Source organism: Chelonoidis abingdonii, chromosome 3 (assembly GCF_003597395.2).
Source record: "Chelonoidis abingdonii isolate Lonesome George chromosome 3, CheloAbing_2.0, whole genome shotgun sequence".
NCBI classification, from domain to species: domain Eukaryota; kingdom Metazoa; phylum Chordata; order Testudines; family Testudinidae; genus Chelonoidis; species Chelonoidis abingdonii.
The window spans coordinates 133060779-133077588 of record NC_133771.1 but is presented as its reverse complement, the minus strand read 5'-3'; the positions used below and the strand labels follow the sequence as shown (position 1 = coordinate 133077588).

General features: G+C 42.5%; 1 protein-coding gene across 1 annotated transcript; it reads right to left on the bottom strand.

Moving 5' to 3' along the window:
- Nucleotides 1-1791: 1791 nt before the first annotated feature.
- LOC116825212 (sulfotransferase 6B1-like) lies at nt 1792-15639 on the bottom strand. Its single transcript, XM_032781003.1, has 7 exons — nt 15438-15639; nt 14209-14354; nt 10082-10171; nt 9409-9535; nt 5927-6021; nt 3294-3450; nt 1792-1922 (listed from the first exon to the last, which is right to left on the bottom strand). Exons 1-7 carry the CDS (start codon nt 15637-15639, stop codon nt 1792-1794), a joined length of 948 nt encoding a protein of 315 aa, XP_032636894.1.
- Nucleotides 15640-16810: the final 1171 nt, after the last annotated feature.

Genomic DNA, 16810 nt, shown 5'->3' with positions numbered 1-16810 from the left:
ACTGATTGTTCCTTCGTAAGTAGACTATTTTGTATTTGTCCATATTGAATTTCATTCTGTTTACTTCAGACCATTTCTCCAGTTTGTCCAGACAATTCTGAATTTTAATCCTATCTTCCCTTTGCCACATAGGTTTCTGCCCAGCCCTACCCACAAATTAGGCACAGGTCTGCCTTGTCAGCTCCAATCTTCCATGCCTGATTGGAGCTGCTGAGAACTGAATGTATATTCAGGGTTTCCTACCTAGCACTCTGTCATACAAGGCAATAAAAACATATCCCTTGACATTCTTTAGAGAAATCTACCTCAAAATCCTTACCTACCAGTGAAGGGAGAGGGGAGTTCCAGTTCACTCTGTTTATAGAACATTATCCTTGGATCCAAAAGCCTGGGTCAGCAATTTGGGCTTCCTTATAAACTCTAGATTGCTCCTGTGAGACTGTTTCCTCCTCATCCTCAATGATTTTTAAAAAAATGACACATGTTCCCACAGTTAGCCACTTATGAAAGAAGATTAAAAATTCAGACAAAGATCCTTCTATTAACCTCGGTCATTTTTCTGATAAAATAAATGAAAAGAGCATAATGATTCTGGGTTACAAATTCTATATTTTCCGATTTAGTCTACACATTGATTAATTGGCATACATAGAAAAGGGAACAATACTTTTTCTAGTCATGAAAGCTGTGAAGAACTTATCCCAGGTCTCATAACAGGGAAGTGGAGATATCCCATTGGTAAAATAGTAAAAACACATAGCTATGTCTTTTGGATTTTGAACAAACACCAGTATCTAAAAAGTTAATATATATTTCTGGAGCAAGATATAGCAAAATTGCAGTATCAGAGAAATAATAACATTTAATTATAATATTGATAATTTCTTGGACCTCATATTTTAGGCACATAAATAACAATTTAATCCTAGATGCAAAGGATGCAATTATTTCATCATTCCTCCTCATTAGATTTCAAAGATTATTGGCTAAATTCACTTAAGTGTGCTTGTCCTGATCTCTTTGGAGTCTCCAGGAATTAAAGATTAATCTTCAGTTAAAGATTATATCATGTGATAAAACCTCCAGGAATATGTCCAAACAAAACTGGCAACCCTAGCCAGGCTTCCAACATGCCCCCTCTGATTGAGACAAGATGAACCAATTAATAACATTTTTAATGCCCTTATCAAATCAAAGATTTTAAAGAAAACATACAAATAATGAATGCAAGCAGAAAAACAGAAACAGAAAAGTTGCTTGGCTAACAGTTATCCTGGAGGGAATCAGCCTGTTCCACTAGAAGATAGCCACATTCAAGTCACTGTTAATGTTAATGGCAAAAACTAATCTATTTGGTGGAATTTCTGGCCCTTTCGGACATCTGGATCCTCTGGACACTCTAAGCCTAATTCTGCACTGACTTACATCAAATGAATTTCAAGGGATTTCTGAGTGCAGAATTGGCTCACCGATTACATTGTTTTTGATAGAATGGTTAAATACCTGATGGTGCTTCTGCCTGATACCTCCTCAGAATAGCGTAGACGATAACGAAGTCTAGGGCTCCTTTCTAAGGCAATGCCATACAATGGTGGTATGCATACATAAAAGATCTATTAAGCAGGGGGAGGTAGCAAATTTAAAGCACACCTCTGACATAAATCGCTGGCATTAAGGACTAGAACATAATTATTTACACTTGGATACACACAAGTTTAGATGATTTTTCCAGTGTACAAAAACAAGTGAACAAATTATACTAAGGGAAACAGTCACATTAGGTTTTGCTTTTTAGGCCTTGCAATACACCCCATATTTCATCTTTTCTCCCAGTTTAGTTCCTGCTAAACACTCTTCAAATTTTCTCTCCATTTGTTTATTCTGAGCTTCAGAGAAATGGTCCTTCCAGTCACCAACTGTTCCTGCAAACATTAAATATTATATAATCATTTGTTAGAGTGAAAGGATCATCACTTCTTGATTGAAGTTGTAACTAGTTTTCCATTGCAAGTCGGATTTTTGCACATTACAACCTTCACTCCCCCAGCTATATCCCTAAGAACTGGTCCTTTCTTCTTGTGCCTCCACATTTGAGGTTTGTGACGACAGGAGAATTTTTCAGCAATGTATGGGTTGAAGTGTAGAAGCCATTTCTAAGATGGAGGATTTTTAAAAAATACAGGTAAAGTTCTTGGTATATCTTCTATTTTAGTCATACCAGATCTCAGAAATAACTGGCCCCAGAAACATCCATTTTGTAATATTCAAGAGTCATTACACTGATTTACACCTGGTCTGATTTGGCCCCAAGTCTGTAGCTTTTTTTCTCTATAAGATGGTCTTCAAACTGCAAACTAAGCATGTATATTGTTAGGTGTGGTGCTTATTCTTAAATAAATGTAGGGGAAGAGATCAGATTATCCATGTATACTCCACCATGAACAGCTCTGTTCTTGTGTGCCACTCTCAGCCTATGGCAGCCAAAGATCCTAACCCAGGGCCTGATAATGCCCCCATGATTCATAACCCACAGAGGGGAACTTCCACGCACGAATCTGATGTATTCTCTATAAGGTGGGGTAAACTGTCTTCAGAACATCTTCCACTTTCTCTGGAGACCATGTGATCCACACATCAGGAGAGGTGGGCCAGTGAAGAGGCTGAGGGAGAGACAGATGTAGTCTCCCCCACAACGGATGGGATTCAGTGAAATCCCAATAAAAGATAATAGAGCTCCAGGTTAATGTGAGCTACAAGTAACCCCACTGTATCTCAGAGTACCTTCCTGAGCTAACCAGTGGTAGTGCCAGAGTCACTGCAGCAATTGTATTAGGCAATTTTAACTTCTGCACTGATTGTGGTACTTCTGCGTTAGCCCAAGATTCCACAGCCACCAATAACAGCCATAGCACTAGCCCAAGGACAATCTGGCTCAACACCTATAGTTGGATGCACTCTGGATTTTGTCTTTGGCCTGGGATTGGAGGTGGATGTTACATGCTCGTTACAGTGGGGGTTATCAGTGCTACACTAGTGGCATCAGAGAGGCCTTTCCCTGGCCATCCACCCAGCAATAAAAGGTTCTTGGATATTGTCCCAGCAAGACAGAGGTCCTGAGCTATGAACCCTTGCAGAAGACTGTGCCTTCACATCACACCAGCAAGCTAGAGTTGCCAAGCCTGAGATGTCACAGAACCTGCCCTTTCAGTTCACACAGCCAGCTAAAGGTGCTGTGCTAGTGACTTCACTTCAAGGGACTGGTGATCATTTATAGAGAGTTTTCAGAAATGTACCTTTACGGAAGAGAATTTTCCCAAATGTTCCATGGGTTTTGAAGGATTTCTCTTTCATAGCTTCAAAGCTGCTCTTCTCTGCAACCATCTGAATCTCTTCCCCACTTACGAAGAACCCAAAGAAGTCAGCTATTTTTTTCAGTCCTAATGTCTGATTCTGAAAAAAAGGAAGATAAGAGTGATTATTATTGAAACAACATTCCATTTGGATCACACCTGTGGAGTGATTATAACAGTATCTCTGAAGGGTTCGTACTTTCACGTAGCAGAATTACTTTATTTTGCATCACTAAGGAACTCTAAGAGGTGTAACTTCCGGGCAGGTTCTGTACAGAGGGCCTTCTCCTGAACTCCTTACTCATGCAAATAGGATACTTTGTCTAAATGAAGAGTGAGCTCTATAGTTTTTATACATGGCTGTGCATACAAGTGAGTAATAATACCACCTAGAGCTTTTCAGCACATAATTGAGTCCAGAAAGTTTATACCTGTTAGTATTCATACACTTCAGGTGTACTGAAGCAAAGGGCAATGCTAAGAAATTTGCAAATAAGCACATGCCTGAATAAGGAATTCTGTCCTCTTCACACACCAAGTGATGGTGCATTTTGACAGATACAGCCCTGAGCAGAAAGAGCTGTTCTAATGGGATTTGACAATAGTGGACCTAAAAATAATAAGAGGAAAACTAGCAGAATAAAATAAAATAATTCAGCCCCTCAGAGCAAGCCAGGAAATAGAGTTTCCATCCCACCAAAAATATTGAATTTGCAGGACTTTTCATCAAGAATCAGGATGAAAGGCCAAAAATTGAAATTCTGCAATATTTTGTTTTGGACATGCTGAAATGTTCCTATTGTGGAAAGGTTTTGGTGTTTCCAAAATGAAATATGATTTCTGGTAGCCCAGGGAGCTAGGGAGTCAGCTGCTCAGGGAGCCTAGGAGCCCACCAGTCCATTCGTGAAGCAGACATCCTTGGAAGCCAGCCACCCAGACTCCTGGCCAGAGGCAAATTATGGTTTTGTGGGACCCTGGGCCACAGCAAGTGGGGTCCCCTCCCCACCCATTCTGCCTGCAGACCCTGCATTCCCCTACCAGCAGTCCTGCTGGGGAAATGGGGTTGGGGCTTGGGGGCTTGCCCTGCCCTGCCTGGCACTCCTGCACTGGTACCCCAGCTGGGTCTGCCCACCCAGTGCTCCTGCCGAGGAGTGGGGCAAGCCCCCGCACCCCATTCCCCAGCAGGAGCACCAAGCAGGTGGATCACGTTGAGGCATCCATTTTTCCAAGGGCCCCCAATTAGCTGTGGCCTCTGGGGCACAGGTCCCATTAGCCCAGTGGTTAATCTGCCACTGCTGGTACTTAGGGAACTGGGGAGCCTGGAAGCCCAGCTCTGCAGCTACTCATCAGATGGGCTGCCAAAGAGCCTGTCTGCTGAGGAACAAGGAGCCTGAAAGATTGGGACAACCTCAGTTCCACCACTGAGGCTGCCAAGAAGCATGGGAACAGAGAGGTGGCAGGTTGGGGAGCTAGCAGGAAAGCAGGCGGGCAGGGTGGTCAATAGGTTGGCCTGCCTGGTTTCCATCAAAAGCGCTGAAGCAATGTACATGTTCCCATGGATAGAGTCCATTGAATCAGCATTTTCTGGTGGAAAGCTGACAACCTCTTAGAGAGAGAGAGAGAGAGACTATATTAAGATTTTTCTAAATAGATTTAGTGTGGGGCCAAGGTACCACACTGCAGGCACTGAAGAAATTAGATCACCCTGAACATGGGTTTTCCACTTAACCTATTATACAAGGGATTAGCATTTCTCCATGGTCACTCTCCATATGCTTTGTGGTAGGTGGGCATAATAGGAAGGCATGCTAAAGACAGCCTTGATTTGCAAATGGAAATTGTTATTAGATGGCTTTGTGGATTTTGTCAGTGCTTCATACACTTCATGTTACTGTAATTTAGGTTAATTCAATATGTAGACTACAATCCCACCCAGCTCACTCATGTGTGAGATTTGGAGAAGTCCACATTGGTTACAGATGGACATATCTTATTGTCTTCCATTTTGGCAAAATTTCCCACTAAAGACAATTAAAGTTTGACTGAGTGAGGACTGAAAGCTTGGCCAGTTTTCTTGTGACAATGTTTTATCTGAGTTTCAGGGCTAAATGAAGTAAATGGGTGCAAATCCATTGAAAGGTAATGGCGTTACACCTGCTGACAGTAAGGCTGATGTTGGCTCTTGTTCATCATTTCCCCATGAAGTGAAGACTATTAGATGTAGGCCTTATTTGTTCTAAAGTCTCTTTGTTCCTAGATTCAAGTTTCTTGGCACATTGGTGGTCACAGAGGGTGAAATTCCACCCTACTCATAGGTCTTGAACTAGGACTATAAGACATTTGCCTCTGTCTTATTTCTTCATAGGGTTTAAGTAGAGCGGATTTAAAAATTTCCACTGAAACATGAGGTTTTTTTAATAGAATGTGGCTTGTTGATTAAATTTGTTTTGTCGGTTTCTATCAAAAACAAAATGAATTGTATAGGCCTTGCATGGGCTTAGTAGCTGTGTTGTTATCATTTGCTATGTATTACTTCAGTATGAAGCAAAGATTCCTTTAAACAGCATTAACCTCACCTCTTTCAGCTCTTCATAGGTTATCACCATAATATTTTCATCATCCATATGCTTGTTCCATTCAACTAAATAATCAAAATAGGAGCCCCAACACACTGGAGAAAAAAAAACCCAGAAAATCAGAATGATTCAGTAATAATGAGGTAAAGATGAACTGAGACAAGGAACGTGGACTCCTTTTATAGGCTTAGGCTGACTTCCTGGTGTCAGACAGGGTTTTGAGGTGAAGACTACTGTAACACGTTTTGCTACTGCTCCTCTGAACAGAAGCAATAAGTGTTCCCTTCATCTAAGGGCTAGTACTGGCCACTAATGGAAGGGCACACATCTACTAGGTCAGTAGTTCTTAACCTGGGGTGCACGCACCCCCTGGGGGTGTGAGGTGCCCTTTCTGGGGATGCGAGAAATGCCAGATTTTTTTAGAAGGTAAATCACTGAAAACACAAATTAAGCACAGGCACGTAAATACAGCTACTTTGTTTCATCAAACCTATGTATTTATTAACATTATACATTTTAAGGGATGCGAGAAGGGTGATAAGGGGTGCGAGAACATATTTTGAGAACCAAAGGGGTTAAGAATGACTGTACTAGGTGGAAAGGACTAAACACCCTCTTAACCACCTTAGAGACATAGCATACAAGCTGGAAAGCTAGCCAGTTGTTTTGACTGGGAATATCGGGCTTGGATTTCTAGGCCAGCATGCTTATACCTGTTGTGACAAAGCTCTGTCTTTATCTCCGTGTGTCCCGCGTTTCCTGGCAGATTTTGCTAGACTCAGAGGCTCACTGTGACCCTCGACGTAGCCCTTCTCTCCGTAGAGGCAAGGGTCACAGCCTACTGAGCCATTTTCATCATAAGCCAGTGAAAGAGGTGAGGAAAAGCTATCCTCCCTTGCACAGTCTCTGTTGTCTCCCAGTCTCAGTGATTAATTAAGGGGGTGAAGGGGGGGGGCCCAGGCCCACCCTCTACTCTGGGCTCCAGCCCAGGGACTCTAATAGTATCAGCTATGGTCGCTGACTTTTTAGAAATGGGACATGTACAATTCCCTGGGCTACTTCTCCACAGCAGCCCCCACTTCCTCAAGATCCACTTCACCCTTACCTCAGGGCTTCCTTCCTTGTGCATGATATGGTGTGTACTCCTCAGCCTCTCCAACAGCCCAACTTCCTCCTGCAGCTCCTGACATGCACACTCACTTGAGTGACTGGGAGGCTTTAAACTAGTTTCAGCCGGCCCCTGATTGGCTTCAGGTATCCCAATCAACCTAGTGTCCTCCCTGCCTTTTGGAAAGATCTTAATTGGCCTCAGGTGTCTTGATTAACCTGGAGCAACTGCCATTTGGTTACCATGGTCACAGGGATTTGTTTAGTCTGGGGCTAACATACTTGTTTCTCACTACTTTCCTATAGCCATCTGGCCTTGCCCCCCTCACATATCCGCCCCTGCTGATCAACACCATAGAGTTGGGCAACTTGGGACTCCAGGCAGTGTGCTCATGACAGACCATCAGCATTGCTGTGGTGGCATCCAGCCCTGTGCCGTATGCGGAACTGGAGCAGTTGGAGGGATCAGAACCACCTGGTGACCCTTGTATTCTTTTCCCTATTCTACTGTATCCACTGGAGGGGTGCATGGTCTATCACAAGAGTAAATTGCTGGCCTAAGAGGAATAGCACAATGTCTCCATAGCCCATTTGACAGCAAGGCATTCTCTCTCGACTACTGCGTACGTCCATTCTCTTGGGAACAGCTCTCTGCTTAGGTAGAGGATCAGGTGTTCTTCTTCTCCAACCATTTGTGATAGAACCGCCCCCAACTCCACCTCAGAAGCATGTGTTTGTAAAATAAATTCCTTGTTAAAGTCAGGTGCTATGAGTATGGGGTCATTACAGAGGGCTGTCCAAAGGTCTATGAATGCCCTCTCTGCTGGATCGGTCCACTTCACCATGTCTGGACCTAGGGCCTTCAGCAGGTCCATTAGGGGACTTGCCCTAGTGGCAAAGTGGGGAATAAAATGTCGGTAGTAGCCTATCACGCCTAGGAATGCACGGACCTGCTTCTTTTGGGTCGGCCTGGGCCAGCTTTGAATCGCCTCCAGCTTATTCGTTTGGGGCTTCACTATGCCTCTTCCTACAATATATCCCAGGTTCCTAACCTTTTCTAGCCCTGTGGGGCATTTAGCAGGATTAGCGGTGAGGCCAGCCCGCCTTAACGTGCGCAGTACTGCTTCAACTTTCTCCAAGTGGGTTCCCCAGTCTGGCGTATGGAAGATGATATCATCTAGGTACGCAGCTGCATAACTAGTATGGGGGTGCAGCAGCTTATCTATTAGACGCTGGAATGTGGCCAGGGTCCCAAGTAACCCAAAAGGAAGGATGTATACTGGAATAGCCTGTCTGGGGGTGGAGAAGGCTGTCTTTTCTTTAGCTTCTTTAGTCAGGGGAAATCTGCCAATACCCTTTTGGCAGATCCAGTGTAGTCAAGAATCGGGCACTACCCAGTCGGTCAACCAGTTCGTCGATGCGTGGTATGGGGTATGAATCGAATTGGGATACTTCATTCAGTCAAAGAAAGTCATTTCAGAATCTTGTGGTACCGTCAGGTTTAGACACTAGAACGACTGGACTGGACAACTGACTGTAAGATTCTTCAATAACCCCTAATTCTAACATTTTCTTTACTTTGGCCTGGATTTCTTCTCTTTTGGCTGCTGGGATATGGTAGGGTCTCAGTGTTACCTTGGCTCCGGGGATCGTGCGGATATGGTGATAGGTCTCAGCTGTACGCCTTGGTTTTGTAGAGAACACATCTTGGTTGTGATTAATCACGTCGGCTGCCTAAATCTTTTGGATCAGAGTCAAGGTGGGTGATATCTTCCCTTGCTCATGTAAGTTATCTTCCTGGGGAAGGGTCTGCTGGGTGACTAAACATGCCTCTCAATCATGCCAGGTGTCCTCCCTGCCTTCTGGAAAGATCTGAATTGGCCTCAGGTGTCTTGATTAACCTGGAGCAACTGCCATTTAGTTATCATGGTAACAGGGATTTGTTTAGCCTGGGGCTAACATACCTTTTTCTCATTACTTTCCTATAGCCATCTGGCCTTACCTCGTCACACTATTTTAATAAGTACTGTATTAGCATAGTCGCTAATATAACTCATTTAATTTCCTAAATCTGTGTTTCCGACTGTATAAAGTTCAGGATAATGGTGGTCAGGCCGTAAGAGCTTACATGACTTACTCAAGATCACAGAGGGAGTCAGTGTCAGCGAATGAATTATCTCTTGATTTCAGGGGTCACAGGCTGATTTCAATTACATCATTTATAAATCTAGAATAAGTCTAACTAAGACCATGAAGTTCTTCCTGAATTATAACATTACAACTAAGATCAGAATCTGCCCAACGTCTTCCTGAATCCCAGTGCCCAGTTTTGCCAATGCATTAATTAATCAGAATAGCTGAAAAACAGAATGTACATTTTCCATGCATAAAAGCTGTAAAATACTCATCCCATGAGCTGAATGAGGGAAGTGTAGGCATATTGTTGTAAAAATGGAAGTAAGATACAGCGGTGTCTTTTGGATTTCGAACCAGCAGCAATATCTAAAAAATATAAGTAAATGAATTATTTGTCTAAAGCTTGAAAGTCAATACAAAAAAGTTTGTACTTTTCTTGGCAGAATGAGATCCTGGTCTATGACTAGGGCTTTTGGTGCTATGGTAATATAAATAATTAAGTAAGAAAAAGTTTGTTTAACAATCACAGCATGAGTAAAATCAGTTTAATTAATATTACCTTATTTGAAAAATAAGGAATGGCTAAGCTCATTAGCAGGATATTTTCTCCTGAAATGATAGCAGGGAAACCGTCAACATTTAAATTTTCAGCATTAGATTTCAGTGTTCATGCACCATGTAGATAAATGAGGCCAGTTTACTCCCAACCTAAAGCTATTCTTTCAGTTGTCCGCTGTCCCAGTACACAACACTGTATCAGTTCACATGCAGAAATATTATCTTCACAACCATAAAACCTAGATGGAATCATAGAAAACACAAGGCCCTTCATATAACATAGAGGAAATCCAAACGGGTCTCAAAGTGCCATTACAGTGGGTATTTTCTATGATACTGTAAATGAGGACTCACCTTTGCCTTACTTTTGAAAATAGATTTGGGCAGGACTTGAGGAGAGAGATGTGTTACTATGATTCTTCTGGAAGGTAATTCCTTCATCCTCTTTAAATAAAATTGGAAAGAAAGACAGAATTAAATAGCCTCTTTACTAGAAAGTTATCTTTTTAAGAATTATTTATTTTAAAAAATTAGCCCTTAGCAGGAAATAATATTTCTTTCCTGCCAATCCAGAGGGTGACTATTTCACTACCATTAACATACGGCAGAATCTAAGACAAATTAGCATTAATTTGTCCAAGTTCTTCCTGAATCTCTCATTTCTTTCAAACTTTAACTACCATGCTCCCAATTATTAATGTTCCTCTAATGCCCTCTAGTGAATGTGGTCCCATGTATACTGTGCAAGACCCTGTTCTAACAGTATTTCCTGCCTGACTAGAAATAGGGGGGCCTGTTCTTTTGAGATGTCCAGCTGAGCTTAGGCAGAACCAGTGATACACTCATCATCTAATAGCTGACAATAAGCACTTCTCCTGTTCTCCAAAACCTAACTCTTACACATTCAGATACTAGCAAACCCCTCTGCAATAGCACCCTCTAGTCAGAGCTGGCTTTATGACCCACTGGGCCCGATTCCAATACCCGGCAGTGGTCCGGGGCTTCGGTGGCACTTCAGCGGCGGGGGGTCTGCTCCGGGTCTTCTGTGGCACCAAAGGATCCCCTGCCACCAAAATGCAGCCAAAGACCCTGGAGCGGGGCCCTCTTAGGCGCAGGGCCCTCTTAAGCATGGTCCCTGATTCCAGGAAATTGAGGGTATTGGCTTAAAGCCGGCCCTGCCTCTAGTGACTCCCAGTAAGGGTGCATTTACTGACATCTCAGGGGTGGCTTTGTGGCCAAGATGGAAAGGTCTCCTGAGTACCAGTCTAGTGCTCTGAGTGTTTGCGCACAAGTCATTTCTCCGTTCTGTGCCTCAGTCTCACCTTCTGTAAAATGGGGCTAATGATACTTACCTCCTCTATAAAGTGCTTTGAGATCTGCTGATTAAAAAAGCTGTATAGGAGCATGGTATTATGATGTGTGACTAATGAATATCTTTCTACAGTTCCAAAAGGACAGGTCACTGTGTCATAAAAATCAGCATCATAGCTCTGTCTTATTATCCTTAGAGATGGGAAATCCAGTTCAAACAGAATAAAAGCCAACCTAAATCTTGAGCCAAGCCTCCCTCCTCTCCCTTTTTTTTTTTCAGTTTGATAAAATGAAATGCAAGGGGTGGCTAACACATGATACTGAGAGTCAGGAGTCCTGGGTTCTTCCCTTTCTGGCTCTGTCACAGATTTCCCATGCTAGCCCTTTGTGATCAAGGAGAGACAATGTGGCAGTGGAAGGAGGAGCATTACTTCAAGGCTAGTGAGCTGATGTTGGGAGTGTTTTGGATGGATGAGAGAAGGAAAGATAGAGAAGGATGAAATATGGGAAATGGGGAAAATCGAAGGGGGAAAGAAGTGGATTTTTCAAAACAATTCATATTAATCTGAATGAGCATCTAATGGACCAGGACACAGGATGATATCTCCGCTACAACAGCAGAGCCTTCTAGGTCAGGCTTTGAGATCCATTGAGAGGACAGCATGAAGCGGTTTGCATTGTTTGTGTTATGAGAGCTTTTTGGCTAAACAGAGGGCCATCTGAAGTCTCAGGCAATAAAATCAGTTACTTACAAAAATGATAAAATAAAAGCACACACAAGTTCTGTCTACAGGGAGCGTATACGGCATATAAATCAGCTGTTCAGCAGCTGCAGATTCCGTGAGCTTTGTACTAGTGTTAGAGGTTGTTCATCTAGGATTAATCACATATCTCTTGAATTTTTGCTCCTGGTGGTCTCTGTATTTGACAATGAATGATACTCCTCCTTATGATGGGAAGTAATATTTGTCCAGTAATTGTTGTTCATTCATACTCCCACTATCCTTTTTTATTCATTCATTGATCTGTACGTTTGTCCCTAATGTTTGGGCATTTTTGCCCATTGACACCTCAGAAAAGCCACAGACCGAGAGGAAGCATAGATCCAAATATCTCTGCTGCAGTTCTGGCTTCCGACCACATTTATGGAGCGGTCATGCTGCCAGCAGTAGGTACGCAGAGCCAGGAAAGGGTCCCAGGGGCAAGTCCAACCCGATAGTTGATATTGTCCCTCAGTTTCACCATATGTGTCTCCGAAAATATCAGTGTTCCCTTCACACTCCTCCCCGCCCTCACTCTTGGGCAGATTACTACTGCTGTCTTCTGGGGGAGAGCTGTGCATGGGCCCAGGGTTAGCACCTTGCTGTGTTTACCCCCTCAGTCTGCTCTTGTTTTTGGAGTAATTTGCTGCAATTCTATGGCCCTAATATAAGTTCCCTCTAATCTACGCGGCCGCTCAGCAGTCTACCAAGTGCTGTACTCTTCCGGTGTCCCTTCCCTCACTGCTACACTGCTCCTGCCCTCTGTCTTGGAGCCCCTGGCCAGCTGCTCCCAGGAGTCTCCTGCTTGCTGTGCAGAGTGTGTGTGGGGGGGGGGCGAGGGAGGCACTTATGTCAGGGTATCCACCTCTTCTTCCCACCCCAGTACTCCATATCCACAGAGCAGCGAGGCCACGACAGGGCTCAGAAGTGGGATGGAGAGAACTTCCTGGTGGCTGCTGGTGTCTCCGACACCCACACTGTGTGTGTCTCTGGGCTGGTCTACACTAGGGGCAGGGATCGATCTAAGATACGCAACTTCAGCTACATGAATAGCGTAGCAGAAGTCAAAGTATCTTAGATCAAGTTACCTACCGTCCTCACGGCGCGGGATCGACGTCCGTGGCTCCCCATGTTGACTCCGCTACCGCCGTTCACAATGGTGGAGTTCCGGAGTCGACAGGAGTGCGTTCGGAGATAGATATATTGCGTCTAGATGAGACGCGATATATCGATCCCCAAGAAATCGATTGCTACCCGCTGATACAGCCGGTAGTGAAGACGTACCCTCTGTCTCACACATCCACACTCTGTCTTTCACTCACCTCCCAACACATACTTGTATTGGTGGTAGTGGTAGTTCTTGAGCACTTTAAAAGTAATGTGTTGTTCGAATTTTTGATTGGTCTATGCATTTCATAATTTTTATTTCTCTTATACTTAAATTTAATTCTTTGAGTAGTTAGCTCAAAAATGGCTTAACTGTCCTGGCTGGAATAGTTATCCCTATGGTAACTCTTTAAAGATATATATATATATTCTATCTAGGTTTTTGTTTCTACTGGTGGTGCACATCCACACATTGCCTTGATATCATGCACATAACAAAATTCATTCTCCACATGAATGGGAAAAATTAGAGGGAACACTGGCCGTAACACCATTCAGTGTTATCTAATGTCCTTTTCCTGCAACAGATAAATACAATACCAAATCTTGATCTTGCCTTTCTGTGGGTGTGAAAACCTTCCACGCTTTATGGCCCTAGATCTGCGGAACAGTGCAGAGACTGAAAGGGGAAGACCCTCAAGAGCAGCAGCCACAGAACTATTTTCTACTACCCTTTTCTCCGAATGCAGAGTCTCCGTTCTCTCCCATTGCCTACCTCAATAACTCTGAAATAAGGGGAGGGGATCCTTCCAGCTGCTTGAAATTCTGGGAAACCATGTGGCAGAAAATCAACCCTAGCACTGACTGAGCATTACAAAAGGAGCTGTTAGCAGTCAGAATGGGAGACTCCCTTGAAAATAAAAGAGAGAGGAGTAATAGAATCTTGCCTCAACCCCCAGTCCCATTGCTAATTGCCTCTTTTCTGGTGGAGGCTCTTAAAATCCTCCTCTCCACATAGTCAGCTCTATGGAGACAGTAGTAGTGCAAAGGAGAGAGCGACAGATCAGAATATAAGGAAACCCAGTGGTGGGGAGGTCATTTGCATGAATTATCCACCCCTTGTCAGAACCTTCATGGTTTCTAGTCATGGACTGGCTAAGCAAATTCATTGCACCCTGATTGTGCTGACCTGATCATACCTTGTGGGAGGTAAGAGTCCTCCATAGCCTGTAAAATTCAGCCATTACAGTTTATCAATTCTTACAGTTCATATTAACATGTCTAATATCATCCCATGCTGACCTTAAATTTCTCTGGATCCCCAAATTCAAGACGTGGCAATATCAATAATTCATTTGAAATATTCATTCTCTCATTAATTTCCTGCTCTGTATATTTTGCAGCTGTAATTTCCAAGTCATTTAGGACTTGACCAAGCCAGTTAGAACCTGAAACAAGATAGAAACTGGTTTAAAGACTACAGAAGTGAAAATTGTCACAACAAGTGTTGAGTGTATTTAGTTGCAAATACCTATGTATGGTATCAATTACTGTGGAAGAAAAAACATTAACATTCAAGGATAGTAGCTAACTAAACTGAAATCTTACTTTGATACAGGAATGTTTTCCTGTTGTTTATGACACAAGCTATGAATGAACAGAAGTGTCATATGATTGGGCTAAATAATCTGTCAACAAACAGGAACAGTCCTGTTTTGAAGCACATACTTCTTTGCGACTAACAATTTAGTTATAAATCACTAAATTAAAAACTATGTTCTCTGGGTGAATTCATGTCACAGATAAATGTAGGCATCACCACTGTCACTGACTAGGCTTCTATTTGCCAATCCAAGGTAACCCATTAGTACTAGCTTGACCAAAAGTTAAATATTCAATAGTGGCTTCTAAAAAAGAAGAAATAGGTAAAATAGACAGAAACAATTGTGATCACAGTTATGTGAAATCTGGATTACCCTCATATCTCTGAATCACATTGTGTTTTTTCTCACATTTTAGCTGTGTAAATCTGGAATCATTCCACTGGCTTCAGTTGAGTGTTTGCAGATGTACAGCAGTGGAACTGACAGCGGAATTTGATCCAATTTTCCCGTGTGAGACTTGCTCAATTAATAAGTGAAGGAATTGTTTTTCAAACCACCAGCCCTTCAAACTAAGTCAAATTGACAGCCAAGCTGTCTTCTTCTCAGCTCATTCATCATCACAATGCAAAATATTAGTAAAGGTTTGTCATCTGCATTGAATCAGATCTACAATGAGACACACAGGAACGTTTTCTCTAAACTGATAAACACTGGACATATAGTTACTTAAAATATAAATATTCAAACGGAGAAGAAAGTAAATGACAGTCATTAATGGCCGAAATTATTCTTCTCACCTCATTCATCTGAACAATCTGTAATACAGTGTCAGTCATGTGTGATCATTGCATTAAATCCTGCCTAATCATTCATAACTACTGTATAACATTTCACATTTAGTTTTTGTAACAAGCTAGAAATAGTCACCATTTTTAGGGTATCCCACTAGGATCACATCGTCACTCCTGGCTTCAAAAGAATCAAGAGCTTGGCAAGTTTCAGGGCTGCATACAGTAGTAGGGTACAAAATTCCCTTATAGGAAAATAGGAGGTCTTCAGGGGCTGCCTTTTCACTATCAGCCAATATTTTATCCAGATATTCAACTACTCTCTTCTTACTCTTATCCATGTTTGTGAAACTCTATTCAGAGAGACAGAAACACAGCAAAATAATTGTGGTAATGGTACACGGTGTAATTTAATGGTGAAAGACACTCCCTCCGGCATGAAGGTAAATGTTACTGATTAACTTGGAGTGTTTGAGATTGAAAGGGGCTGTGACCTTGTGTATTGAGCTTCCTAGATATCTGGAACTATAAGCATCCCAGGGAAACATGCATTGCACTTTGCATTCAGCAGTTCCCACCTGAGTCAAGGGAAGATTTCAAATACTCAACAATTTTGAAAATCAGACCATTTATTTAAGTAGCTATAATATGGATTTAGGAGCCTAATTTTAGGTATCCATTTGAAAACACGTACCCTTGCTCAGTATATTGTAGTTACACTACAGTTTTCTTATGCTGCTTATATTCTTTTACATATATCAGCAACATCTTTGGTGCAAGGTCAGAATGCCTTCATGAGGTAAGGTTTTTCCCTGGACAGTCTAAAATGGCATTGGCTTTTTGCATGAGCCATTTTGCAATACAAAGTGAGGTGCAATTTGCTGTCCACTCTCATGTATGTCTACACTGCAAGTGAAGGTGTGATTGTAGCACAGGTAGGCATACTCATGGTAGCTTTAATCTAGCTAGTGCTGGAAACAGTGGTGTTGATGTGGTGTCACAGGCTTCAGCACAGGTTAGCAACCAGTCTACAAACCCACTGGGAATCCTGGATCTGTGCTCTGATTGTTAGTCCATGCCAAAGCGTGTGCAGTCACATGTACGCTGTTACCATTACCTGGGCTAGCTAATTAAAATTAGCATGCAGGTGCCTAACTGTGCTACAACCACACCTTCACTTGGAGTGTACCCCAAAATCTCATGCCAGGATCTATATCTTGGTTTGAAACAGCAGGGCACAGCAATTGTTAGTACAAGTATAGTCTGACACCTAGTGATTTTACAAAAACCACTAGGGGATAAAATTAATGACCTAAGTAAGTGAAATTGCTGGAGAACCAGTTCTTACTTACCTCACTTATGCCCTGAAGATGGTGGTACTACTCATCTGCATAAGTCAAGTAGGATTTGTCCCCTCAGAGGTGCTGGGTTGCTGAGGTTGTGTGAAAAAACAGTGAGAGTCTGTGAAATAGTGTAAAGACTGTTTCTTAACTAAAGTTTGATTGTATTATA

What these genes read in the sequence shown, in the direction of transcription:
- LOC116825212 (XM_032781003.1), bottom strand. Translation starts at nt 15,639, where the DNA reads ATGGATAAGAGTAAGAAGAGAGTAGTTGAATATCTGGATAAAATATTG. An exon ending in AGTGGGATACCCTAAAAATG is followed by an intron (nt 14,355 to 15,437) that starts GTGACTATTTCT and finishes ATCTTGTTTCAG; the next exon opens with GTTCTAACTGGCTTGGTCAA. An exon ending in GAAAATTCTCTTCCGTAAAG is followed by an intron (nt 1,923 to 3,293) that starts GTACATTTCTGA and finishes TAATGTTTGCAG; the next exon opens with GAACAGTTGGTGACTGGAAG.